Below are 23,719 nucleotides of genomic sequence, written 5' to 3' on the forward strand. Positions count from 1 at the left end.
ATACAATCTTGAAACAAAAAGCCACTAAGCCCGGCTATGCGATTCGCTCGAGATAGTGATCCAATTGTGCAAAGAATCGTCAGTCATAACTCAGTCTGATAGTTTGGATATGTTCGCTACATTCAGCATGAAAAAGGAAATCCAACGACCAACTAGATATTCACTGACACCTTTCAATCAAAGCAAAGAAAGTTCAGGAGAGCTCCGCAGACGTAAAATATTGGTCGTCAAGCTCCATTTCTATTGCTGGTATTTTCGCCCAAAAGTATTAACGCTCTAAACGCCTCTGCCTCTACGCTTAATAACGGGCTTTCTCACGGCCCCATGCGTGACAATCTTCTTCCCGTTGGTCGATGTACTCGTTACCTTCGTCTTCGTTGACCTCTCTGCTTCAGCTTCCAACCTCTGCTCCTCCCTCTTCTTGTCCTCGGCCATCTTTGCCTCGATTTCCATCTTGCGATTGAATTCAGTCTCCGTTATCCGCTTGTCCCGCACCGAGTACCCCTTTTCCTTGACTGAGTAGAACACACCGCCCAAATCAGCCAACCAGTGGGGGTCGACCGCGGTGACGGTCGACACATACACCTTCGACGTCAGGATGAGCTCGTGGTAGATGATGTAGTCTGGTGGGTGACCGGCGTACAGCGCCGAGGTTGGATGCAACTGAACGCCGAGGTTGGTGCGGAGGTTGATGTACTCGCCAGAGCCCTTGTACTTGGCCGCCTGATGATAGTAGCCGCTGCAGATGCACTTGCGGATGATGTCCCAATCCATACCGCAGCTGATCATTTCCATCTTTTGCATCTTCATAATGTCGAGGAGCTGGTCCCGAATCTCCTTGGCGCGACGGAGCGATTTGGGGTGAAGGAAGTGCTTGATACACCATCCGTCTGAGCATCCGTTCGACTTCCACGCCGAGTACACCTGCAAGTAGGTCAAGTGATCAGACTCGTGAACCCAGAACTTTTCTCGCTGTGTGTCTGCTTCTTCTTGGCGTTCTTTCGGGCGGTAGAAGACATTGGGAACAGACAGCATGGATACGATGGTGATCATCTCCTCGCTGCAACCGTATTCCTCAGCAGTGATGAGAAGCTTTGAAAGGGAAGGATCCATTGGAAACGCGCTCATCTTGCGGCCCAGTGGAGTGAGCTCGCCCAGGTTGTCCAACGCGCCAAGGGCCCAGAGGTCGAACATGGATGTCGTGATAGTGTCCTGAGGCGGCGGATCCATGAAGTCAAAGTCTAGGAGATCCTTGACACCAAGCGACTTTAGCATGAGCACGGTATTGCTCAGATTCGTACGCTGGATCTCAGGAATGGTTTGCAGGTAAAGCTCTTCCTTGAATGCCTTCTCTGTGAAGAGACGAAACGCTTTGCCGGGGCCTGTTCTGCCTGCACGACCTGATCTTTGCGATGCGTTTGCCTGCGAGATCGGGGTGATTTGAAGGGTGTCCATGCCCATCTTCGGGTTGTACACCTTCATCTTGCTATAACCTGCATCAACCACGTACTTGATACCATCGACAGTCAAACTCGTCTCGGCAATATTGGTAGCCACGATACACTTGCGCACCCCAGGCGCTGCTCTGTCAAAGATCTTGGCTTGCAGATCTGCAGGCATTTGACTGTAAATCGGCAAAATACTGAGCTTGGGTGGATCGTTGAGTGCGTCCAGTCGTCGTTGGATAAGCTCGCAAGTGACCTCGATATCTTCTTGACCTGTCATGAATACGAGAATATCTCCTTGATCCATCGATACATGAATCGCAAGAACCTGCTGAACTGCCTGGTCGACGTAATCTTCAACCGGTGATCTGTGGAACATGACATCGACTGGGAATGTTCTTCCAGGGATGATGAACTCTGGAGCCCCGCCGTAAAAGTCTGAGAAGCGTTTGGCATTCATCGTTGCAGAGGTGACGATGAGCTTCAGATCTCTCCGTCTCTGGAGAATCTTCTTGAACAGACCCATCAGGATGTCCGTATTCAGAGCGCGTTCGTGGGCTTCGTCCATGATAACGCAGGAGTACCTGTCAAGATCAGGCTCGTTGAGTGACTCTCGAAGCAGAACACCGTCAGTCATGTACTTGATGACGGTGTCTTTGCTAGTGCAATCTTCGAAACGAATCGCATAGCCCACGGTGCTGCCTAATTTGACCTCCATCTCTTCGGAGACACGTTTTGCGACACTCATCGCAGCGACACGTCTTGGCTGCGTGCAGCCGATCATGCCCGATTTGCCGAAGCCGTCCTCATGCAGGAATTGCGTCAACTGCGTCGTCTTGCCAGAACCCGTTTCGCCAACCACGATAATGACTTGGTTTTCTCGAATGACGCGCATCAAGTCTTCTCGAACAGCGAATGCGGGAAGATATTGTCTCTGCTCGCGCAACGTTTTGCTTCGGCTGAAGTCGCTGCTTCCGCCGTTCTCGTCCTTTTTCATGTGGTCGCTGAACTTGTTGCTGCTGCTATTGCCACCCTCCTCACCCTTGCCTTCGCCGCCCCTCTTGGCATCTTCCTCTGACGCAACTGGGAGAGCACTGTCGCCGTCGTCTTCCTTAACACCCATCAAGTTCCCCAACGCCGTGCCAGCCATGCTTGTCGCCTCCTGCGCTTGCCGCTGTCGTTCGCGCTGTTGCCGAGCCTCTTTGACCACCTTGCTTCCCTTGCGACTGAATACCGCCATGTCGCTCTGATAGTCGCGCACTGCGGGCACAGGCTCCAGCTGTTTTGTGAAGATTGTCCTGCCATCGAGGAACGGCGGCCTAAGGTCGTGGACCAGAAGATGAACTCGCGTGGTTTCCTCATCATCGAAGTCGGCTCCCATGTCTCTTCGCTGGGCAACTCCTGACACCAGCATCCGGTTCGTCTCCCAAGCGTCATTCTCCCTATTCCTCTGCTCCCTCCGAGCGTCGAATCTGCTCGTCATCTTCTCTGCCTTGATCTCCTCTTGCTTCTGCGCCTCCCATGCCGAATAGTCCGCGAACGGGTTGTGCGTGTCGTCGCCGAACACATGACCGCCAAATTCATCGCCCATATACCAGTCGCGATCCAGCGCCTTGGAGTCTTCGTCGGTCGGCGGTGGTACGTCGTTCACGTCCCTGGAAGGAGTCGAGGCAGCGGCCGAGCGCGAGTCGCGAGGCGTTGAACGTCCTGAATCCTGGAACCTGCCTCCATCAAGCCTTCGGCGCTTGAAACTTGGCGCCGCCGATCCATCTCTATTATCGTACATCTCGTCGTTGTCGGTGTCGTCGCGGGAAGGATGGATGATGCGAAGACGAAGACAGCAAGGTTGGTAACCATGTCACGAAGTAAACAAAGCTTAGAGGTGGGTCTTGAATATGCAACTATCCGGCACATACCCTCCTAAGCGGTTGCCATCGGTCTGTCTACCGGATGTGCTTGAAGCTTGAACATATTACCCCGTACTACAAAAGAGATAACAAGTAAGGAAAGTAATGGTTTCAAGACGCTGAAGATGTCACAAAGCTAGCAAGCTATGAACAGGCTTGTCTCGTGCAGATTCGTCCAGCAATGGTTGCATCGTTCGACAGAGTTCTTGCAGAGTGTTTTGTCGTTCCATCTTCAGCGGCAAGTCAAACTCAGAATAAGCAATACACAAGATAGTGCCTTGGGGGATTAGTATGATTACCATTGGAATGTGGACAGACTGCGGAGTTGGGATTTGTCTTGGTATCGGGCATACCATTATGTGAGGTTCAAATGCGATGTCATTTATCGATAACACGATAAGATAAACCCCACCAACGGCCGAATTTTTTTTTCCTGCGCTCGCAGTTGGGTCGCAGGCATTAACATGCAGACCAGTCTCGACAGTTTTTTTTTCTTCCACAATTAGGTATCCCACCGACTTGCATTTGTACAGTCTCCGTTGCGCATTCTAATCGCGCACTAGATACCCGATTGTCGGACATTTCTCCAAGATGTCCATGATCACAACGTCTACCTGGGTGCCCCGAGGCTTCGCGGCACCCTTCCCCGCCAAATACACATTCGACGAGGCAGAGTTCGAGCGCATAGCAGAACTCGCCAAGTTGCAGCTGGACGATGCCGAGGAGGACCTTAAGGAAGCACAAGAGGAGGAGAACGCTGCAGCATCTGCGAAGGACGCTGCTCCGGCTGACAAGGAAACGTTGGTTCCCTCGCGCTCCAAGTCTCTGCATGAGGGGCTGTGCCGCTGACTTCGAGTTGTAGGATCGACATCAACGACGAGGACCTGAAGGAGTACAATCTTGAAAACTACGACGACACCGACGAGGATGACGACGAGGAGAAGGTCGGCCAGGGTGAGGGCATGGCCATGTTTGGCAACGTCAAGTCGCTTGCCTACTACGAATCCAACAAGGAGGACCCGTACATCACCCTGAACGATGGCGGCGACGACGATGACGAGGACCGTGAGGACCTCCAGATCCTCGCGACCGACAACCTGCTGCTCGCGGCCAAGGTCGAGGACGAGATGGCGCACCTCGAGGTCTATGTCTACGAGGACGCCGCCGACAACCTCTACGTTCACCACGACATCATGCTCCCCGCGATACCCCTCTGCGTCGAGTGGCTCGATATTCCCGTGCAAAAAGCTGGCATCGACAAGGACTCAACCGCCAACTTTGTCGCCGTCGGAACCATGGACCCCGACATTGAGGTCTGGGATCTTGATACGGTGGACTGCATGTACCCCAACGCCATCCTGGGACAGGCCGGAGAGGGTTCCGAGGAGAAGAAGAAGAAGAAGAAGAAGAAGGCCAAGGCCAACGATGAGTACCACGTGGATGCCGTCCTGGCCCTCGCCGCCAACAGGAAGCACAGAAACCTCCTGGCGTCCGCCTCGGCCGACAAGACGGTCAAGCTTTGGGATTTGCACACGGCTAAGTGCGCCAAGTCGTACGCCTACCACACTGACAAGGTCTGCTCTCTGGCATGGCACTCCGTCGAGTCTACCGTTCTGCTGAGCGGTAGCTACGACAGAACAGTCGTCGCCGCCGATATGAGAGCTCCTGACGCCAAGGTGCCCAGATGGGGTGTCGAAAGCGATGTCGAGAACATCAAGTGGGACCCCCATGACGCAAACTACTTCTACGTCTCTACGGAGAACGGTATCATTCACTACCACGACGTCCGTAATGCGCCAGCAACCCCCGAGGCAACTAAGGCCATCTGGACCCTGCAGGCACACGATGAGTCGGTCTCTTCCTTCGACATCAACCCTGTGGTGCCTGGTTTCATGGCCACCGGATCAACCGACAAGACCGTGAAGCTGTGGAACATTCAGCCTTCGGGACCGTCCATGGTGGTATCCCGCAATCTAGATGTTGGCAAGGTGTTCTCGACACAGTTTGCTCCGGATCCCGAGGTGGCTTTCAGACTTGCCGTTGCTGGCAGCCGCGGTACCATGCACGTGTGGGACACCAGCACCAACGCTGGCGTGCGCCATGCCTTCGCCGAGCGTGTTCCCCAGAAGCCAGAGGGCGCCGAAGAGGACAGGCTGGTGGGTGTCGCGGAAGACGACAGCAGTGACAGCGAGGACGAGGGAGATGATGAGGACGGTGAGAAGGATGGCGATTCAATGGATGAGGATGAGGATTAGGGCCAAAAAAACAAATAATGACTGAGCGTAACCTTCACATGTTGCTTCGTTAGCAGTTTCCATATGCAAGTACAGCGGAAGATCGCCAGGAGAATTTTCTGGCGGCTCGGCTGGATGGGTCAAAATGGCACGCCGAGCATCTCCCCGACGCCGCTTTAGTCAGTGGTAGCCGAAAACAGTATTCCGATGATGACGACTTCGGAACGGCGTCGTTTAGGATAGTGGAGGAATTTGGCAGCCAAGACGTTTTTGCGGTGGAGAAGAGCATTTCAAGTGCGGGAGTTTGATCTGAAATCGTCTGAAGTTTAATGCCGTCGTCTGAACAGTAGTAAGCATAGACCACATGAGTTTCGTCAAGAGAGAAAGCCAAGGCTGCCAAACGATGGGCTCAAACCGGGAAAACAGTTGGTGAGGAACGACTCGTCGGAGGATGATATATGTGCGCTGGTAAGCTGTTGGATGAAACCGCGACTGCGCGGCCCTCACTAGCATTGAAGGTGATGCGGCCGGTTTGATGTGAGATGCATCGTTCGTGAAATCGTGAACGAAGGACGGGCCTAATTAAGCATTGAAAAGCTGTGGAGGGGGGAGCGGCAGCAACCTGACATATTCATGCGCTCTTGATGAAGGAGGAGACTGTGGGCCATTAATCGATCTGGCATATGAGCCAAGGCCGGACATTGCCCTTTGCTCGCGTTCGCAGTGGTCTGTTCGCGATGTGTTCATTCGCTCGAGTCTCGAACCAGACCACAACACACTTATGAGTTGGAGTCGTGATAACCCAATGTCAAGACTCGACTGCCAGCCCACAACCGGCGATATCGTTGTTGAGGGATTTCTAGCGGCATCTGGGCCATTGCCTCCTCCAAGAAACAAGGTGAAAAAATCGATTCCTGATCGCCTGGTTTCCACACCACCACCGGCGAATCCCCCTGGGAGATGCGCAAGGGAAACGGAGCATTATGGGGTTGGTGAGCCAGTCTCGTCGCTGGCACCTCGGGTGCTGGCTGGGTTCGTCGACAAGGATCCCTGCGCCGCTTGCGCAGGCACGCAAGGCACAGCGCCACCAGGGTGGGATGGCGCAGTGTGAAACGCTGAAACTTCAGGGGGGCCTGCCAACGGGCGAGGATGGCGGATGGAACACTCAGCCAATGACGCCTCAGTCTTCGTCCGGTCGGCGAGTTATTGGGAACGGCCGGCCACGATCTCTTTTTCGGCTTTTTGGCGTTTTTGCTTGACGCCCTTCTGACTTGGAGGCGTCGACCCCAATCACTGATCCAACAGGCAAGAAGCCCACACAACCCAGAGCCCAAAGGTCCGTCCTGGCGGATCATATCACACTGTGCATGGATGGGCCCTCCCGGAGAAACCTGGCAAGCTGACGATTCGCCGCGGGCCCGCGGCTCGCCCATCTTGAATCGCACAATCTTCTTCCAGGATTTGCGTGCGGTGCGAGTCGCTAGACGGGTCGGGACCGTCGGGGCCCATGGGTCATGAACTGTTGGCCAAGATGCCGGTGGACGGTGGACGGTGTGAGGCCGGAGGAGTACCGGTCCCTCTTCGAATGTTGCCTTGATGGTGGGATCGGTGGGCAATTCGGACATGAATTTGCGACAGTCTGACGAAGAGGCAAGGTTTCCCCAGGGAAGCGTCGACAACATGTGCTCATTGAGCGCCGTTTCTCTGCGAGATTCTAATGTGCGACAAGCAGGAGCTCAGCGCATGTTTCGCTGTACTGCAAACGATATGTCACGGCTGGAAACACATGGCGGTCGCAGCCCGACGACGTAGCAAGTACGTGCGTCCGTCGAAGTACATGAACATCTGCAGAGGGCGAGTGTGCTGTATCTCTGATGTGGTGTATCCGGACATGTCGGCCTGACGATGATGTCGCGGATGGAGGATCCAATGGAGGAGGCAGACACGGTTCAAGTTGGAAAAGCGCGATGACTTGTCAAAAGGGAGCGGGTGATGCGCCGGACTGGTCTCGGCTGGGCTTGTCTGACGGTGCCGGGCATTCTTCCAGAAGGCGATCACGGCATGCCCCTTGGTGGCGGTTCGACTGGTCGACGGCGGTTTGGGGAGTTTGAGGTATTCGTAGGGTGGTGGGTGTCGTTTGGTCGATCCATCCCACCACCAAGTTCTTGTGAGTCGTGCCGCGTTGAAAAATGATTCTTGGCGGAATGGAGTGGTGAAGGTTCTGCTGTCGTCTCTACCGCTGCCGCTGCCGCTGCCGCTCGCTGTCGCCGTCGGGTGTCGATGTCACATCCCACGACCGTGGACGGGACGAAGAGGAGCGAGACCGACGATGCCCGGCCACACCCAAAAGGGCTTGCAGGAGAGAAAAAGGAAAGGAGCCAGGGGTTGGTCCAAACGCGAGCTGTCATTGGTGCAGCGACGGCTCGAAAGGGGTCCTGGCGTTAAAAAAGAGGCGAGGCGTCAGTGGGGCGGCCAGCGTTCACACTGTGAATCATCAGGAACCTTTACCCGTTTTGATTACCAAGTCCCACTGTACCCCTGCTCTGCACCGTGACCTTACTTACCAGGTTGCCAGGCTACCTTACCTAGGACAGGGGGAGCGCGAGAAAAGGAAGGACGGGTGGACGGCAAGGATGGCGCCAGTTCGCAACCTGGAAGCGCACGTCTTCAGTGGTTGGCTCCAATGGGCTCCCCCCCGGCTGCGAGGGACCTCGACGATGGCCAACCAAAATGGGTCGTAGGGCAATCAAAGAGCGACATCCCCCAGGTGGGAGGCGTGGACCACACTCATTCATCCATGGCCAGGACCACTCGACCTGGGTCGCGGTGCTAGGTAGGCTAGGTCGGGAACTAGGAACTGGGAACACCACTCCATTTGGACCAGACCAGGCGAGAGGAGAAGGAGGAGAAAGACCACCGACCAGTGCGTGGTCTGCAGGGCCAGTCCTCGTCCCCGATATTGATTGCCCTTTGCCTCGTGGTGCACCCGCAATATTCAATTATTACTCTGGGTGTTCCCTCTACACGCCCGCTCCGCTCGTCTCTCTTCCCTTCTTCAACCTCTCCCACCCTCTTGGTTCTGGTTCTGGTTCGAGGAAGAAGATTCACCATCTCTCCCTTTCGTCGTTCTCTTCTAACACATACACCCACACCCACACCCCATCGCTCCCTTTGCGGTGTGTCTTTCTATTCTTGTGCGTTTTATCGTCTGCACCTCCAACCCCCGGAGCACAGATACTCGAGATATTAAAACGACTTGTCGCGGGCTCGAACATTTTCCCCAAACAAACAAACGCCGAAAATCACCAGGAAATATCTCCACCACCCACCGCTTGTTGCACGACACGTTGAACGTTCCTTTTCGGCTGGATATACAACTAAACCGACCGTCCTTACATTGCACCCACACGAGAGAAAAAGAGAGAGAGAGAGACCTCATCATTTCATCACACAGGTCGATCAGACCTGTACCACTCACAGTCATTACACCGACTCACAGACCGAGTCACAAGACACACGTTCTCTTCTGCACTCAGACACCCAACCCTAAACGACTCTCAACCGGATCGACGCCGAACTCTCGTACTTCCTAAAAAGTACCTCCAGGACTGGACTCCTCACCCGTGCTGTTGTCTCTCGCACAGATATCAACACAACGCAACCTGCGCAGGATAATCCGTCACGGCCCGGCCGTCATCTAATCATCTGTCTCGCATCACCGACACACCAGACTCAACCTCACACCCTCACATTCACTCTTTAAGTCGGCAGACCCTCTCACCGATTGACAGCCTGCCCTTCGTCTCTATTCGGCACCCTTCTTCTGCTACCCGCCTGACTGCAACTGTCGTGCAGCAGTAGATCCACCGCACCTGCCAATAAAGGCCTCAGGCCCAATCACAAGTCCTGTCACCACCACTTCGTCACCACCCACCTGCCGTCTGTCGCAGTCCATCACTGCACCCCAAGGCCCTTGTTACCGGATCAGGCGCTTGCGTCCCGCGACAATTCAACTCAAGCTTACCTACTTATCCCCCAACTCCGCCCACTCTTCTGCTCTTATCAACACCTCGCCGGGTGAGATCTTACACACAAGACCAAAATGTCGTCACTCTCAAGAGCTTTCACGACCCGCCGGGTGAAGCAGAGCATCGATCTCTCTGACGCCGCTCGCGGGAAGGAGCGCAGCAACAACTTCATCTCGCGAAGCAAGACCACCAAGGCGCCTTCCAGAGCAAAGATCTCTGCTCCCATGGAGCTTGTCCACACTACCAACATGCTTTCCTACAACGCTCCTGATATCCGTCCCCGAACCACTTCGTCAAGCAACTCGTCAACCAAGTCGTCAGAGGAGGACTCTGAGGGTGCTCACACTGCTGCCTCGTCGCCCCCGACCAGCCCCGACGTTGCGCCTCACGAACGCTCCTCGTCTCCCGAGCCGAACCACTTGTCCTGCTACTTTGTCGCCCCGAACCATGCCGTCAACCCCGCCACGATTCCTGAGGTCCCCAAGATCCCCAGGCGTGCGCCTTCGCACACGAAACAGGCCTCTTTCGATGCCATGGCACGCCAGCGCTCCATGTCCAGCCTGTCCAAGGCCTCTGACAAGACTGTCTCGACAAAGGCGAGCATGACGTTCTCCTCTCGCGCGTCATCAGGCTCAAGCGCAGCATCTACCATGTCTCACAACTCGGTCGTCGCCGCTCCCAAGACTCCCAAGACTCCTGTACCGCCCATGCCAAGCCCCGCATTCCACCACCAGCAGCAGCAGCAGAAGCAGCAGCAGCAGCCCAGACAAGAAAAGCCGGTCGAGTCGCATCCCTTTGGCCGTGAGCTGGCCCAGGTTACGGAGATTGCGGAGGAGTTTGGCATCAAGGACCGCGTCATGGATGAGGAGGAGCGCGTCCTCAAGGCTCAAGGTCTCTGCAAGTTCGCCGCCGAGGACTACCTTTCCGAAGTCCAGAGCCTTTTCAACAGCTTTTTCCACGACAAGCCCGCCAGCCACAGCCACGCGCCCCAACGAGCAATGGCTGCCGCGTGGATCTGATTCACTCGGAAATCGAAGCGATTTGACCTGCTTTGTTCATTGTACATAATTGAAATAAGCAAACCGGACCACGACCTCGGTTATTTTCTTACACACTACGGGACACCCTAAGGGCGATGATGAAAGACAAAAATGGACTTTTCTTTTGTAGCAGAGAGAGGAAACCTTCACTTGGAGCGGACGAACATCGGGATGGAGGGAAATGCTCTGTTTGGTATCCTAACGCCCACTACATATTGGGCTAATTGGCGTTTCTGTGTATATACCTTTGAATGACGTGCGGATATTCCCCCGAGCGCCTTGAACGGCGGCTCAAACATTATTGCTTATTGATAACTAGCAAAATCTCATTTGTCTCCCCAACGCACATGTTGTGATTCTTCAGCCATCTCGGTGATGTTGTGTTTTGATTTTCAGAGTTTGTCTCTGTTGTGTGTCAAGCTCACAGCTCATCCGTGCGTTGCAGCAGCCATCCTATCTTCTGATTGAACACGGTTCATCCGATAAACAAGCACTGACGCCAAAGCAGGGCAGACATGAAGCCATCTCTAGTATCACAATATGCAGAGCCCAACACAGACTGGCGAGAACGGTGTGTATTGACGCACAGCCAGTAGGCCCAGAGGAGAACGAGGAGACGCAAAGACGTTACTGTGAGGACGGACACTGACGAGGGACCTTGCTCGGCCTACTAAGCTTATTGAGCGGTAGCTTCACGACCTGGGCCAAGCTATCAGAGACAGCGCCGCCGAGGCTCTGCGTTAGTGCCGACGCGCCATCCGGTGACGGGCCAACTTTAGCACTCTTGCTCTCCTTCTCTGTTGGTTTTTTTTCCCTTGCCCTGCTAGCTACTACGACCACGCACGTTCGCCTCGGCTTCCTTCCGCCTGTGTTTTTTTGCTCCCTTGTTCTAGACTGCGACGCATAATATTCCATGCGTGGGGGATGACGATGCTACGGCAGTTGGAGGCGAAAGAATAAAGTGAAAGTGGTTGCCGGGGCCGATGCGAACGACAGCCAATGTATCCGTAGTGTAATTGGTGGTAATTGTCGGCGGCGGGGGAGGTTGAAGATGACTTGTGTCAAGTGGTGCCGGGTTCCGTCTCAAAGGCGGCAGGATCGGCAGGTTGGGGATTGATTGTCTCTCTTTCTCTCATGCATTTCACTTTTTCGCCTATTTTGTGCCTATTGAGTGAGCCGATTCAATGCAGACGCCATCGACAGCATGACGCGCAACATGTCATCAGACTTGTGAAGGCCGCCTTTTGGTGGTTTGCAACGATTGGAGCCGTCGAAAGGGAAGAAGAGGGGTCCGGGGGGCGCGCGGAGGCATAAGTCCCGTTTGCGTGGACGGCAAAGGGCTGATCACCGGAGCTTTTGGGGGTTTTCTGGCTGAATGCATCTGCCGGGGCCCTTGGTCCCGCGATTGTCGATTGCAACATCGAAATAGTGCCATGTGACAGACCTTTGGGTTCAAGGTAAAGACTAAGGAGCGCCAGCCATCCATTGGCTTCTCGGACATTCATTCCATGAATCTCACCACCAAGACGCAAAACACATCGCAGAGAGAGGCTGGGTATCAGACAATCTGGTCAGGGCTCACATTTGCAAGACAAGCTGCTGGAGGGTATTTCGGATAACGGACCGGTTGGAAAGATGGCATATTAGGTAGCCATGACGACTGCACAAAAAAGCAACGAGTGAAGAGTCTTGAGTAACTTCGTTGAATAGGGGACGTCATTTGGTTCATTAACATGAGAAAGTGGATATCGTGGTTGATTCAGAGGTGACGTTCAATCGGATCTCGCCTTTTTTCCTCTCTTCTCCGCCAGCACAGACATGAAATAGAACCCCTGCCCCCATCGTTGTTCATGAAAGAGAGGGCTGGCTGGCTGAATTGGGGAGACGCAAGGGAGGGCCGACATCCCAAGCAAACAAGCGGTGGTGGTGTCCACAGTGTTTGTTTGATCTTCGGCCAGGGTGACCCCTCCACCACCCCCTCTCCACAGTCCGCATGACGATGCAGGCGACAAGCGAGAGGGAGAACTGTCGATCCCCGAAGCGGGTGTTTGATCAGAGGTCGGGATGTCGTCTTTTTTTGAGCTTGACAGATGGATAAAGGGGGAACGATTATGCTGCAGAGGTTGGCATCCCGTAGGGCGCTCCCGGACGTCTTCCGTCGTTGCTCTCGTGACTTCGTGGTCTAGACCAAAGGTGATACTGGTTACTGGTGAAGTCTTCGTTGACATCGAGGCCGTCGGAGAGCCAGGACGCTCCGAAGTGGAGCTGACACCACCTAGTTTTCAATGATCACATTGGCATGAGGCAGTGGTGGGATCCGCCACAAGGGAGACAGCTCGATGATACACCCAACAGAGTTCTGCGTCCAGGCCCTGTTCGTCGCATCTTCCACAACTTGTGTGTGCGCGTACTTGGGATGTCAGCCAAGTGAAGCTCTTGCCACGGGGGTCTCCCTTCCGTGGCAAACTCTGTCGGCAACCACCCAGTTATTCTGGATGGCAGTTCCACGCACGGGAGACCCGGCGTCCCGGGGGCGTCCAGAGTTCAGACCCGGCGTTTCGGGGCACACAACGGCGCGCCGGCCACTAGGACTCGGAAACCTCGGGGCCGGCTCAATTGGACCGACGTGCTACCTAGTAGGGGCGATCAATACACAGCAAAAGTAGGGAAAACGTCTAATGTGAGAGGAAATCTAATAAACTCGGATGCTGAATACGAACGCCCTATGCACCATTTTTCCGTGTCGAATGTACTTGAGACCAGAACCCAAGGGTATCTTCACAATCGCCTTTACTTGCGCCTTTTGTCATAGATCATTCATTTGACTGACCGCCGATCCGAGTACGCCTGCGCAGTCGTCACAGCCATAACTGGTCCCAGCCTACGATTGGTCTGCGGTTCTTCCTCATCCTGACGTTTGTTAGTTGAGTATGATGCAGCAAGCGAATTCAAACCCACCATGGCCTCCGCTTCTTCCTGCCCGTTGTAGTTGAATCCGCGGGTATAACGGAGGCATCGTCTGCAAAGGCCCCAACTCCTCGGAGAATACATGGCAGGTTGGATGCTTGCGCCGAATCAGGCTGTAGTGTCGTTTTACCCGATAAGGTCTCGCTGGTGGCCATAGGAGTTTCGGTTCGCATGGGCAACGTTGATTTCGACCCAGGCGTAGCTTCAAGTCCTTTGGCCAGTTCATTGATAGCTTTAAGGACGCCTGCTGTAGCTGATTTGCGACTCTGCTGTTCCAGCCAACACGCAATGTCCTCGTCGTCCAAAATACGGTCCTCGGGTGACTTCTTGTCATAGGAAAGTAGGTCGAATTCGTCATCGCTGGTATTGATAGTGATGCCAAGTAACTTTGGCCTCTTTGCTACAAGTTCGCAGGGTGGGATATTGTTGGTATTGTCTCTGTTTCTTTTCTGCCGATTGCTTAATGCAGCAGCCGCACAGCCGCACATAGAGAAATCCTGATTGCTCCTAGTGATAATCGTCACATTGATAAAAACGCGAGCTTTGACTTTGAAGAATGGATCCATTGACAATAGAAGACTCATTTAAGAGTCCCACAACAAGGGCCACGGCTGGATCTTTAAAGCAGCTCAGGAGGTACATCATCGGCGGTCATTAAAACTAGATCTCATGCGCAATAGTGATTGGAAGCCTGGTCGAGACCCACAAGAGCTGCTTCATCTCAGATGAGTTAGAGCAAGGCCTGAGCGAGGCTGAACTGCGCGTGTGGCTCGGTTGCCACAACCTTAACCTGTCTCCGGATACATGGTTGAGAGTGTGGGAAGGATCCACGAGGATGGCCCTCACCACGGTCGTCAGCCCTCCCGGCTATTCCGTTAGACCTTTCGTCTGGCTATGACTCTCTCGATGAGAAGATTGGCGATCACCAAACGAAGACTGCGAGGAAAGAGGCAAGTGTTACGCACACCGGGCAAGCCGTACTCTGAGGGCTAAAGCAGTCTATGCAGGTCTGCCGCTGTCTGTGGCGCGGACAGTTGAGTTGCGTAGGTCGAATAAGAAGGGAAAGGTAAGCGCGATTAGCGCACCGAGAATAGCTCACAATGGAGACTTTGTGGGTTGACGGGTGTACCGTGTGGCCGATCAGCGTGCCAGCTTTTTGGTTTTCAATGAGCAAGACTGGGATCACATTCCATCAGAAACCGGTGACGACGAGTACCTAGCAGAGCATACATGTGCCCTAAAATGTGCCGTGTCCCTCATTGGATGTCTTGCGATGTAGCAAACATGTCTAGGCAACCACATTTGCCGGTCTACCGGACAGTCCACGATAACCTCGATCGTATATTTTTCGATGGGTCGGCTTCGACCCATTTTCGAGAAAATTGGAGGCCTATGAAAGCTCGAAGCTGCCAATAAGATGCTCATGCTTGCCACTTGGCAGGATTCTTCCACATCGATGCTCTCAAGGCTGATTAGTGCCGATCGGCTTTGCCGCAGGCTGTGCGTGCATGGAAGACAGTGGCTGTCGTTTGCCGCGTGTTCTGGAGGAGAGTGTTCAGAGCGGCCCCATCGACAGGCCTCAGCAATTCTGGTATGGCATAAAATGTTTCTGTATGCTGCTTCCTGTTCCGTTCCTGGTTCTCACATCCTGGGTTGAAGTTGCTGTGCTGGTGGTATCAGTCGCAGCCTAGAGCGGGAGGGGAGGCAGTGAGGGGTTGTGGCGGCCAAAAAAAGGTGAGGCACAGGAGTGAAGCTAGCCGTTAAGGTCAGCTAGTGACTGACCGAACTTGATTTCGTGCAGGCAAAGACGTGGCGCGGCAGAGCAGAAAAAGGACTTTGGTTGAATAGCAGCTTCGAGGTTGGAATAAACGGTCGAAAGTTGGGAAGTGCTTAATTGAGTTGAACCTTAGTGGAGGCCGAGGTGGGTCTAAGCATGCCAAAGCCGTGTGCAATGGTTGGCTCCAGCCACGACACCCCCACTGCGCCATGTCCCGCGGTGAGGACACTGAGGTAAGGTAGGTACTGCGTACGGATACGTCAGCCACAGATGACCACGCACAGCGCAGCTCTGGAACGCGACCCCCTGCACCTTCTCCAAGTCGAGGTTAAGAGAGCTGTGCGGCCGGCCTCTGCTTCGTTTCGTTTCGTTTCACCCCTCGATATATCGACCTGTCCCCGACAATGCCAACCTCGTCTCTCTTCCAACAACATCTTGGAAGGTGAACGCATAGGCCAATGGCACGAATATCGCTCTTGAGATTTCCCAACAAGTTCCGGAGGCGTGCGCGCCGCAACCGAATGGCCACCCTTCTCTTCCTCCTCGCTCTCGCCCTCCTTCTCGTCCTCCCCGCCTACATCGTCTACAAGCCCCCGGCTTTCGTCATCAACCATTTCGCACGGAAATGGCCTGACGTGCTGTGGCAGGTCCAGACCAAGGATAAGATCATCGGCCTCACCATCGATGACGCGCCCTCACAGCACACACCCGAGATCCTCAAGATCCTGAAGGAGAACGATGCACACGCGACCTTCTTCCTCATCGGCTCGCAGATGAATGGTCACGAGGATGATATGGGAGACATAATCAAGGCTGGCAGCGAGCTAGGGAACCACGCCATGCACGACGAGGCCTCGCGGTCGCTACCGGTTGGCCAGCTCGAGGCCGAGATACTCGAAGTGCGGCGGAAGATCAAGAACCTTTACGACTACGAGGATGTACCCATGCCGGCCAACTACTTCAGGCCAGGCTCTGGCTTCTTCAGTGACAGGATGCGGAGGCTGATCGACAAGCTGGGTTACAGGATGGTTCTGGGCAGCGTTTACCCCCATGACGCTCAGATCAGCAATTGGAAGCTCAACGCCAAACACATCTTAAGCATGGCACGGCCAGGCGCCATCATAATCTGCCACGACAGGAGAAGTTGGACTATTCCGATGCTGCGGAAGGTGCTGCCGGAGTTGAAACGACGAGGCTACCGTATCATGAATTTGACAGAGTTGTTAAAGGAGGTTGACACCGACAGATGAGACCATCAGCGAAGATACAAATATCACGACATAGATGCGCGGGGTCCATCTTCAGCCCGCAAGCTCACAGGCGCCCAGGCATTGACGGAGTTAGTGCGTCCCCGGGTCTCCGTCGGTCTAGGCGCTGGCTTCAAAGGGCCGATGAGTCTGATGTCTGAGCTGGTCTCGACGGCAGCACGCCGAGCCGCCGATGTGCGGCCCATGTGAGTGCCTTCACCGTTATTCTTGACAATACAATGCAAAGCCACGTTGCGTGTAGCAACACGCGGACGAGCAGTACAAGGCCCATTGAGTCCGCATTAGGTCGCGGGTTGCGGCATGATCGATGGTTACATACCGCCTCCCAAGGATTGATGAGGCATGGTTCAGATATCGTTGTTTCAGAGGTGCCAACCATAAAATTGCGCGCCCGAATACAACATCGCTTGGTGAAACCCCGAGCAAGCTCGAAATGGGTGGTTCATGGTGCCTCATGCAGGTCAACGATAGTTTACAAGGTCACGACGGGGGCAAGGTAGATCTTGTACGATAGTATGCTACGAAAGGACTAGTAAATTTGTAAGATGCAAGACATGAATATACCGGGAGCAGACCCGGTTTGCGGATGCAATGATGGTCTCGGACCTTGGCTTTTGCAGACCCATGTCAGTGAGACGATGTAAGTAGCCGCAAATCCTTGGAAGACAAAGTGCCGGCGGCTGTCATGTTATAAGTTCGCTCTGCTGGCCTCTAGAACTTAGAGGTCGTGGCGATTCCTCGGGTATCTGCCTCCGCAGATTCTGCAGAATGTCGAGTCACATGCTCCTACCGTGTCGGACATGCAGCGAGCCAGTCCTTTGTTAGTCGAAGCCAGCTTCAAGCGATGGATGCCTTGTCGCCTGTAACATTCCAAGGTCGACCGACTCCCACCTCTAAGGATGAAATCCGGAGAGATGCAAGTGAACCTCTGCCAACACGAGTTGACAGGTCTATCACAGCATTCATGTACTTTCCATACCGTATACAAGTGCTGTATATGTCATTGTCTCGCTTCCTTCTCAGTACGCCCGAAGTAGACAGGGGGTACGAAAACCAGAACCCAGGACATCGGGAAGGACGGGCACCAAAGGCAGGTAGCGCGCATCAACATCAGTCAAGGAGACATAGCCCCTTTCCATCTCGCGTACGGAAATCCTCCTGACAGCCAACTCCTTGTATTTGGTTTTCTGGAGAGAGCGAGCTCTCAGCTGACCGCAAAATGTTTCCTCCTTGCTCCTCCTGGCAGGGGAGTGGCTAGAAGCTCGAAAAAGTCGATGAGCAAAAAGCTCGGGAGCGGAATTGAACCGCGACCCTACGAAGCCTGATATTTAGATTTCATCCCAAGTTCAAACTAACGATACAGAGCGTTATACCTCTAGACCACTTGGTCCTTCACCGGGCTTGGGTGACGGCAACGGGACTAGAGTTGGGTATATAGGCCCATCGCAGTCCTGCAGGAGAAGACAGTGACTATGGTGAATTGTTACTTTTCGCGTTCCGTCCAAGTCTTTCATCTTCCCGATACCCAAGTAATGATCTTCCCCAGACACTTCACCTAGCCCACCACCTCGAGACCAAGGCGAGGTCAAATAGCCCTCCCCCCAATGCACCAGGCTTCTTGACAAGCAAACATCAGCCCAGTTCCCATTTCGACAGCCGAAGAAAACAGGCCTTGAGATTTGTTTGGGCTTTCTCACAAGGGTGTCTCGGTAATTATCCCATTCAACAGTGGGAAGCAAACATCCAAAAAGGAGCGGATTCCAGTTTGGTCACTGCACCTGGGCTTCACCCCTTTTCCATCATTTTTTTTTGGACTTGCAAAGATCTTACCTTTCCAGCAAGGAGAGGATGGGGTCACTGATTTCCGAAGCCCAGGAAATCCTGGGAGCACTTCGCGGAGAGATTCTTCACGTCCCTGACCTGCGGGAAATTTTCAAGGATTGGCCGGTGGACGCAAACACCAACTACAAGGAAATCATACCTGTTGTCGAAAGCGCATTTGATAGGTTGGTTGCCTGTCTACGAAGAGAACAAAAAACAAATAACTAACACATTATTTAAATAGATTGGTCCGGAACCCGGGACTTCGAGAGAAATACCGAAAAGCCAATTACGCCAGATTTGTGAGCCTGTGAGTATCACCAACCCTCTCAAAGACTCTGCAACTGCTGACTGAGGCTTACTTTGAAAGATATTACCCACATCCAGACCAGAACCAAATTCAAACTCTTGCGCTCTACATCGTCTGGCTCTTCTGTTGGGATGATGCCATTGATCAGCAGGGTGGCGACCTGAGTGCCAATCTGGCGAGAGCAAAGACACATCGCAACGACACCATCCGTGTACTCAACGAAGCTTTGGGTCTCAGCACTACCAGCACTAATACTCACAATACCATGTGCGATCATGTGAATGCTGAGTTGATTACTATTGGAGCAGAGCTGTGCAAGGCCTACAACTTTGGTGGGAGAATTCATACTCTTTGTAAGGGACACTCTATGCTGAACGAGACACAGAACAAAGGCAGACTTTCATGCACCAGATGCGCCGCTACATCGAGAACTGCGACGAAGAGCAAAGTCTTCGTCTGCGCGGTACTCTCCCCAGCATGGAGGCCTACAAAGAGTTGCGCCATGGAACGGCGGCAGTCTGGACCCTCTGCGCTCTCATTGAGTACGGCCTGGGAGAGAGCTTCCCAGAGAACATTCGCTGCATGAATGAACTGCAGACCCTCTGGGCAGAGACGAGCAGAGGTATTTGGATGTAAGTAGGTCCTAATACCCATGCAGAGAAAACGGGCGGGGAGCAAAGCGTTGACATCAATACAGAACTAACGACATTCTCTCCCTCAAGAAGGAGATTGTAAGTTTCGCTCCTGCCAATTCGTAGGCTACCCCTCCGTTCCACTACTTGCAAACCCTTCCACTGGTTGGGAATTTCCCTGATCACATCTTCCTGGGCTTCCTTTTCATCGGCTCCCGCCGTCCCCTTTCTTCCCCTCCATCGAATTATCCACCCTTCTACCTAATCAACGGCCACTTGCCGCCTCGAAGCCTCTGACGCTATGCACTGCCTGTCCTCCTATTCATCTTCCTGCAACTGCCATAAGCATCGAATCAGACGATCAAACGAACTAAAGCATCAAGTTCGAAGACCTTTTGCGATATTGCCTATCCCTCTGGCTCGTGTGTGTGCCTTCACTACGTCCTTATACACCCTCGACCCCTATGCCCTTTCCCCGTCTCAACACCTACCTACTGAAGCGATCACTGCCTATGTGAATACCTCGCTAACAAATACAATAGCCTAAGGACGACAGAGCTGACGAGAGCATCGTCAATGCCGTCCCTATCCTCATGGTGGAGGAGGGAAAGTCGCCGCAGCAAGCGGTTGACGCTCTCCTAGCCGATCTCGCCGTCTCCGTCGCCACCTTCGAAGGCGCCGCAAACACTCTTGCGGAGACGGCGGGAGAGGGACGGCAGGCGGTACTCAGGTACTGCGATGCTTGCCGGTGCATGGTCACCGGAAGCATCCAGTTTACGTTAGTCCCCCCTCTACTTTACTTTTCTTCAAGACATGGCTGACATACTTATAGCTTTGAGTCCACGAGGTACAAGCTGGGAGGATGCATGAACGCGGACGGATCGTTGGACATCCCGCTGTGAAGAGTGCGGAGATAACGACGGACGACGACGGGGAACGATAGCGAAGACGACGACCAGCAGGAGCGTTGAGTACAAGGTGTAGGAATACTATTGGAGTAAGAGTACGATTGCTGCGCCCCCTCTCTTCGTAAAAAGCTCTATTCTGTTCTGTGTCTGGCCATCTACATCTAAACCTTCTTCTCCTCGGCCAACTTCTTGAAACCCTGGAGCAAATCGTCCTTCAAGTCCTCCCACGCCTCAACGCCGATGCTAACACGGAGAAGTTGCTTGTCACAGCCAGGATCGCTCATTGCCCGCCACTCAATCAAGCTCTCAACACCTCCTAGCGAAGTAGCGTGGTGGAAAAGCCCCATCTTGCTCGGAAGCCTCTTCGCGTCCTCGGCATCCTTTAACCAGATGGCAAAAACGGGACCAAAACCGCCAGGCATCTGCTTCTTCAACCATTCGTCCTTCTGCAAACTAGCATGGACAACCTTGTCAACGACACTGCCGACGACACCGGTGGGGTTGTTCCTGATCTCGTCGTCAATCCAGCGAACGAGGCTGGTGGCAGACTTGCTCTGCCTCTCCACACGCAGCTCGAGCGTCCGAATTGACCGGACACCGAGCCAGCCCTCCAAGCCTCCCATGACGCTTCCGATGTAGCAACGTTCCTCAATCATGCCGCGAAGCCACTTGTCCGCGCGGGACGGGTTGACAGCCAGCACGCCGCACAACATATCCGAGTGCCCACCAAAGTACTTGGTTCCAGAGTGCATCACGATATCCGCACCAAAGTCAAAGGGGTTCTGCAGTGGCGGCGGCGCAAACGTCGCATCGACAGTCAGATAAGCCCCAACCTTGTGCGCCCTTTCGGCATAGTACGCCAAGTTACGCGCCTCGCCGGTGGGGTTCAACGGGGTCTCGACATGCAACACATCACCGGCTTCGAGCTGGTCAAGGGACGCCTCGTCGAGCTCGAGCTGCTTCAGGCCGTTGAGCTTGGTGAGGATGCGAATGACACCGTGGCAGCCGTGGTAACCACCGCCAATGGCTACGCGTTTCGGGTTAAGGTAGACGAGCATGGCGTGAAAGGCGGACAGGCCGGAGGAGTAGGTCAGAGAGGGCCCGCCGAGGACGGAGGAGAGAACGGCCTCGAAGCGGGTTGTGTTCGGGGTGGAGTAGCGGGAGTAGACGTGAGAGTCGGCGGGCGCATTGGGCTGGCTACTTGTCAGTCTGGACGGACTCAAATGAGAAAGTGAAGGGCTCTCACGTCGGTATTGTTCCCTGGACGGAGGTCATCGGGGTTGGCGCTGTACTTGAAGGTCGTCGATACGTGAATGGCCGGGGCAACCGCGCGATGGGAGCTGATGCCATCGTCGGCGTGGACGGTGCGGGTAGCGAGTGACAGGTTGCGGATGCCGTCCTCCGGGCCGGAGCCTGTGCCGTTGGCGGGAATGTCACCAGCCATTGTAATGCTGGTCCGGGATGGGATGGGATGGCGGGGCAAGTTTTGTCACTGGCTTGGAAGAAATTGTCGCGGGGTGAATGGGCGGTTGACCGGGCGTAAGGTTTCACTCGATCATAGAGTGGCAATGATCTACGACGATGAACAGGTGTTGGGAGCCGCAGTACTTTTATTCCCCATAGATGAACAGCTGAAAGTTTGACAAGGATGCAATGACAACAGTCACCGGCGACAGAGGGGTTCTCTCTCTCCCTCTCGCGCATTTCCTCTGCCCCTCCATTACGTATCAGAAGGTGGGGTCTCACGAAGGTGAACAAATCCCGAGAAAATGGGTCCTGGTGCGACAAGTGCATGGCGGGATGCAATCTTTGCGATATCACGTCAAACAACGAAGCAGCGATTGGGAAACGTTGGCCGGTCCGACTCCGCTGGGCCTCCGGTATTCGGATCTTTTGTCAATCTGCGCCCTTGAGCTTCCGTGGCGTAAAGCTTCTGATGCTGTGATTCGTAGGGGGTTATCCCGGCCACACACCTATCGTCACTCGATCTCATCCTCATTCTCATTCACGCACATGTTGCAAGTCCGCGCAATTCTGTGAAGTTGTATCTGTTATCATTATCATTAAGAGCTCATTCACGAGACAACCAGCCTCGAAGACGGCGAGCTCATTTTGTCGGGCCTGACTCTTGCCGCTCGTATATGCATAATGCGGCCCAGCCCGGCCGGATCGTGGGCTGGCCCAACTCTAATCATGTCATAGCGAATGCGTCGCATTTCCAGGGCCCAACCCAGCCAGTAACGCCAAGATCCTGCGCCGTTCAAAATCTCGCACAGGATATCGTATGTACAAATCGAATAAACAATGCCGCACAGGATTAGCGTACTTCGGTGGTTCTGACAGAGGCCGCTGACTTTGGTCGCTCAATGTCGATTGTGCCAAGTTCCTGACCTCCGCTCTGTCCGCGCTTTCGTCCGGTCAGGAAGCGGGTCACACTTGCGTTTGGGGAATTAGCGCTCTGCTCCTTGTGGTCAGAGTCACCGAAGCGCGAGAACAGGCCGCGCTTACGGCTGGGCTGTTGCTTGTGGTCGTCCAGGCCGACATCCTCAAAGCCCTCGTCGGCAGTGGGAAGGTCCCTGTCGGACCTTCTGTCAATCGCGGATCGAGGCAGGCGCGGGAATCGTGCGGAGTCGAGGCTCTGGCGTTGGGGGAGATCGGTCTGGGGGATTGGGGAGCGTGCTGAGATGTCCTGCAGGTAAGCTGCGGTCAGCGGTAGTGTCACGATAACCTCGCATAGATGCAACGCACGAAAGACCGTCTGTAGGAATCGAAAGACTCTCTCGAGATGGAGAAGTGCTCAATCTCGCCGCTGTCGGTGCGAGTGTCTGTAGAGTTGCGACCCGAGCCGAGGTACTTGCGCGGCCACAGTCCCTTTTCCTCAGTTGGAGATGGCTGCATAGGTGCATTAGCGATGTCTCAAGCACGCCTGAAGATTAAGTGCAAACAAACAGGGAGGTAGACACCGCTATCGTTGACAACGCTCATCTTGTATTCGCCGTTGTCCTGGCTCTTGGATGTTCTCACGCTCAACGAAGACGAGGCCTTGGAGCCCACGGTGTCCTGCTTCTCGAAGCCAGGATGCGACGGGTTCTCGCCATCTGTGCGAGCGGTGTCGTCTGGAGTAAAGGTTGCTGGACCCGGGCGACGGGCGAATGGGTTGCGGATAGTAGGCATGGTGGATGGAGGGGTGGCGGGAACGTCGGAAAGTGCTTTTCGAATGGGCAATGCTCGTTATAAGGCGATGAGATGGTGGTTCGAAGACGGGTAATCGTGCCGGGGCGGGTTATAAGTCGGAGAGCGTTGTGCGAGAAAAGTCAGAGCGGATGTTTAAGCTGTGTCCGACGTTCGAGGGTGATGCTGGCAGCTTTGTGTTTGCAAAGGA

The 23,719-nt window shown here is 54.2% G+C and overlaps 7 protein-coding genes across 7 annotated transcripts; 4 read left to right on the plus strand and 3 right to left on the minus strand.

Annotated features, from left to right (window-relative positions):
* Positions 1–276: 276 nt before the first annotated feature.
* Positions 277–3,231, minus strand: PRP16 (DEAH-box RNA helicase prp16; the record flags this gene model as incomplete). Its single annotated transcript, XM_053177235.1, has 1 exon — positions 277–3,231. The coding sequence occupies one exon, from the start codon at positions 3,229–3,231 to the stop codon at positions 277–279; it is 2,955 nt and encodes a 984-aa protein (XP_053038831.1).
* A 712-nt stretch (positions 3,232–3,943) lies between these two features.
* Positions 3,944–5,607, plus strand: COL26b_004358 (uncharacterized protein; the record flags this gene model as incomplete). The annotated part of the gene is made up of 2 exons (XM_053177236.1): positions 3,944–4,152; positions 4,215–5,607. The coding sequence occupies 2 exons, from the start codon at positions 3,944–3,946 to the stop codon at positions 5,605–5,607; spliced, it is 1,602 nt and encodes a 533-aa protein (XP_053038832.1).
* A 4,081-nt stretch (positions 5,608–9,688) lies between these two features.
* Positions 9,689–10,633, plus strand: COL26b_004359 (uncharacterized protein; the record flags this gene model as incomplete). Its single annotated transcript, XM_053177237.1, has 1 exon — positions 9,689–10,633. One exon carries the CDS (start codon positions 9,689–9,691, stop codon positions 10,631–10,633), a length of 945 nt encoding a protein of 314 aa, XP_053038833.1.
* A 5,286-nt stretch (positions 10,634–15,919) lies between these two features.
* COL26b_004360 (uncharacterized protein) lies at positions 15,920–16,648 on the plus strand (the record flags this gene model as incomplete). Its single annotated transcript, XM_053177238.1, has 1 exon — positions 15,920–16,648. One exon carries the CDS (start codon positions 15,920–15,922, stop codon positions 16,646–16,648), a length of 729 nt encoding a protein of 242 aa, XP_053038834.1.
* Positions 16,649–19,199: 2,551 nt separating this feature from the next.
* Positions 19,200–20,331, plus strand: COL26b_004361 (uncharacterized protein; the record flags this gene model as incomplete). Its single annotated transcript, XM_053177239.1, has 4 exons — positions 19,200–19,429; positions 19,495–19,528; positions 19,972–20,207; positions 20,262–20,331. 4 exons carry the CDS (start codon positions 19,200–19,202, stop codon positions 20,329–20,331), a joined length of 570 nt encoding a protein of 189 aa, XP_053038835.1.
* A 167-nt stretch (positions 20,332–20,498) lies between these two features.
* Positions 20,499–21,781, minus strand: COL26b_004362 (uncharacterized protein; the record flags this gene model as incomplete). The annotated part of the gene is made up of 2 exons (XM_053177240.1): positions 20,499–21,530; positions 21,584–21,781. 2 exons carry the CDS (start codon positions 21,779–21,781, stop codon positions 20,499–20,501), a joined length of 1,230 nt encoding a protein of 409 aa, XP_053038836.1.
* Positions 21,782–22,654: 873 nt separating this feature from the next.
* On the minus strand, positions 22,655–23,511 carry COL26b_004363 (uncharacterized protein; the record flags this gene model as incomplete). Its single annotated transcript, XM_053177241.1, has 3 exons — positions 22,655–22,996; positions 23,086–23,229; positions 23,287–23,511. 3 exons carry the CDS (start codon positions 23,509–23,511, stop codon positions 22,655–22,657), a joined length of 711 nt encoding a protein of 236 aa, XP_053038837.1.
* Positions 23,512–23,719: the final 208 nt, after the last annotated feature.

Source organism: Colletotrichum chrysophilum, assembly GCF_026319265.1.
Source record: "Colletotrichum chrysophilum strain AFK26 chromosome Unknown scaffold_26, whole genome shotgun sequence".
Taxonomy (NCBI): Eukaryota; Fungi; Ascomycota; class Sordariomycetes; order Glomerellales; family Glomerellaceae; genus Colletotrichum; species Colletotrichum chrysophilum.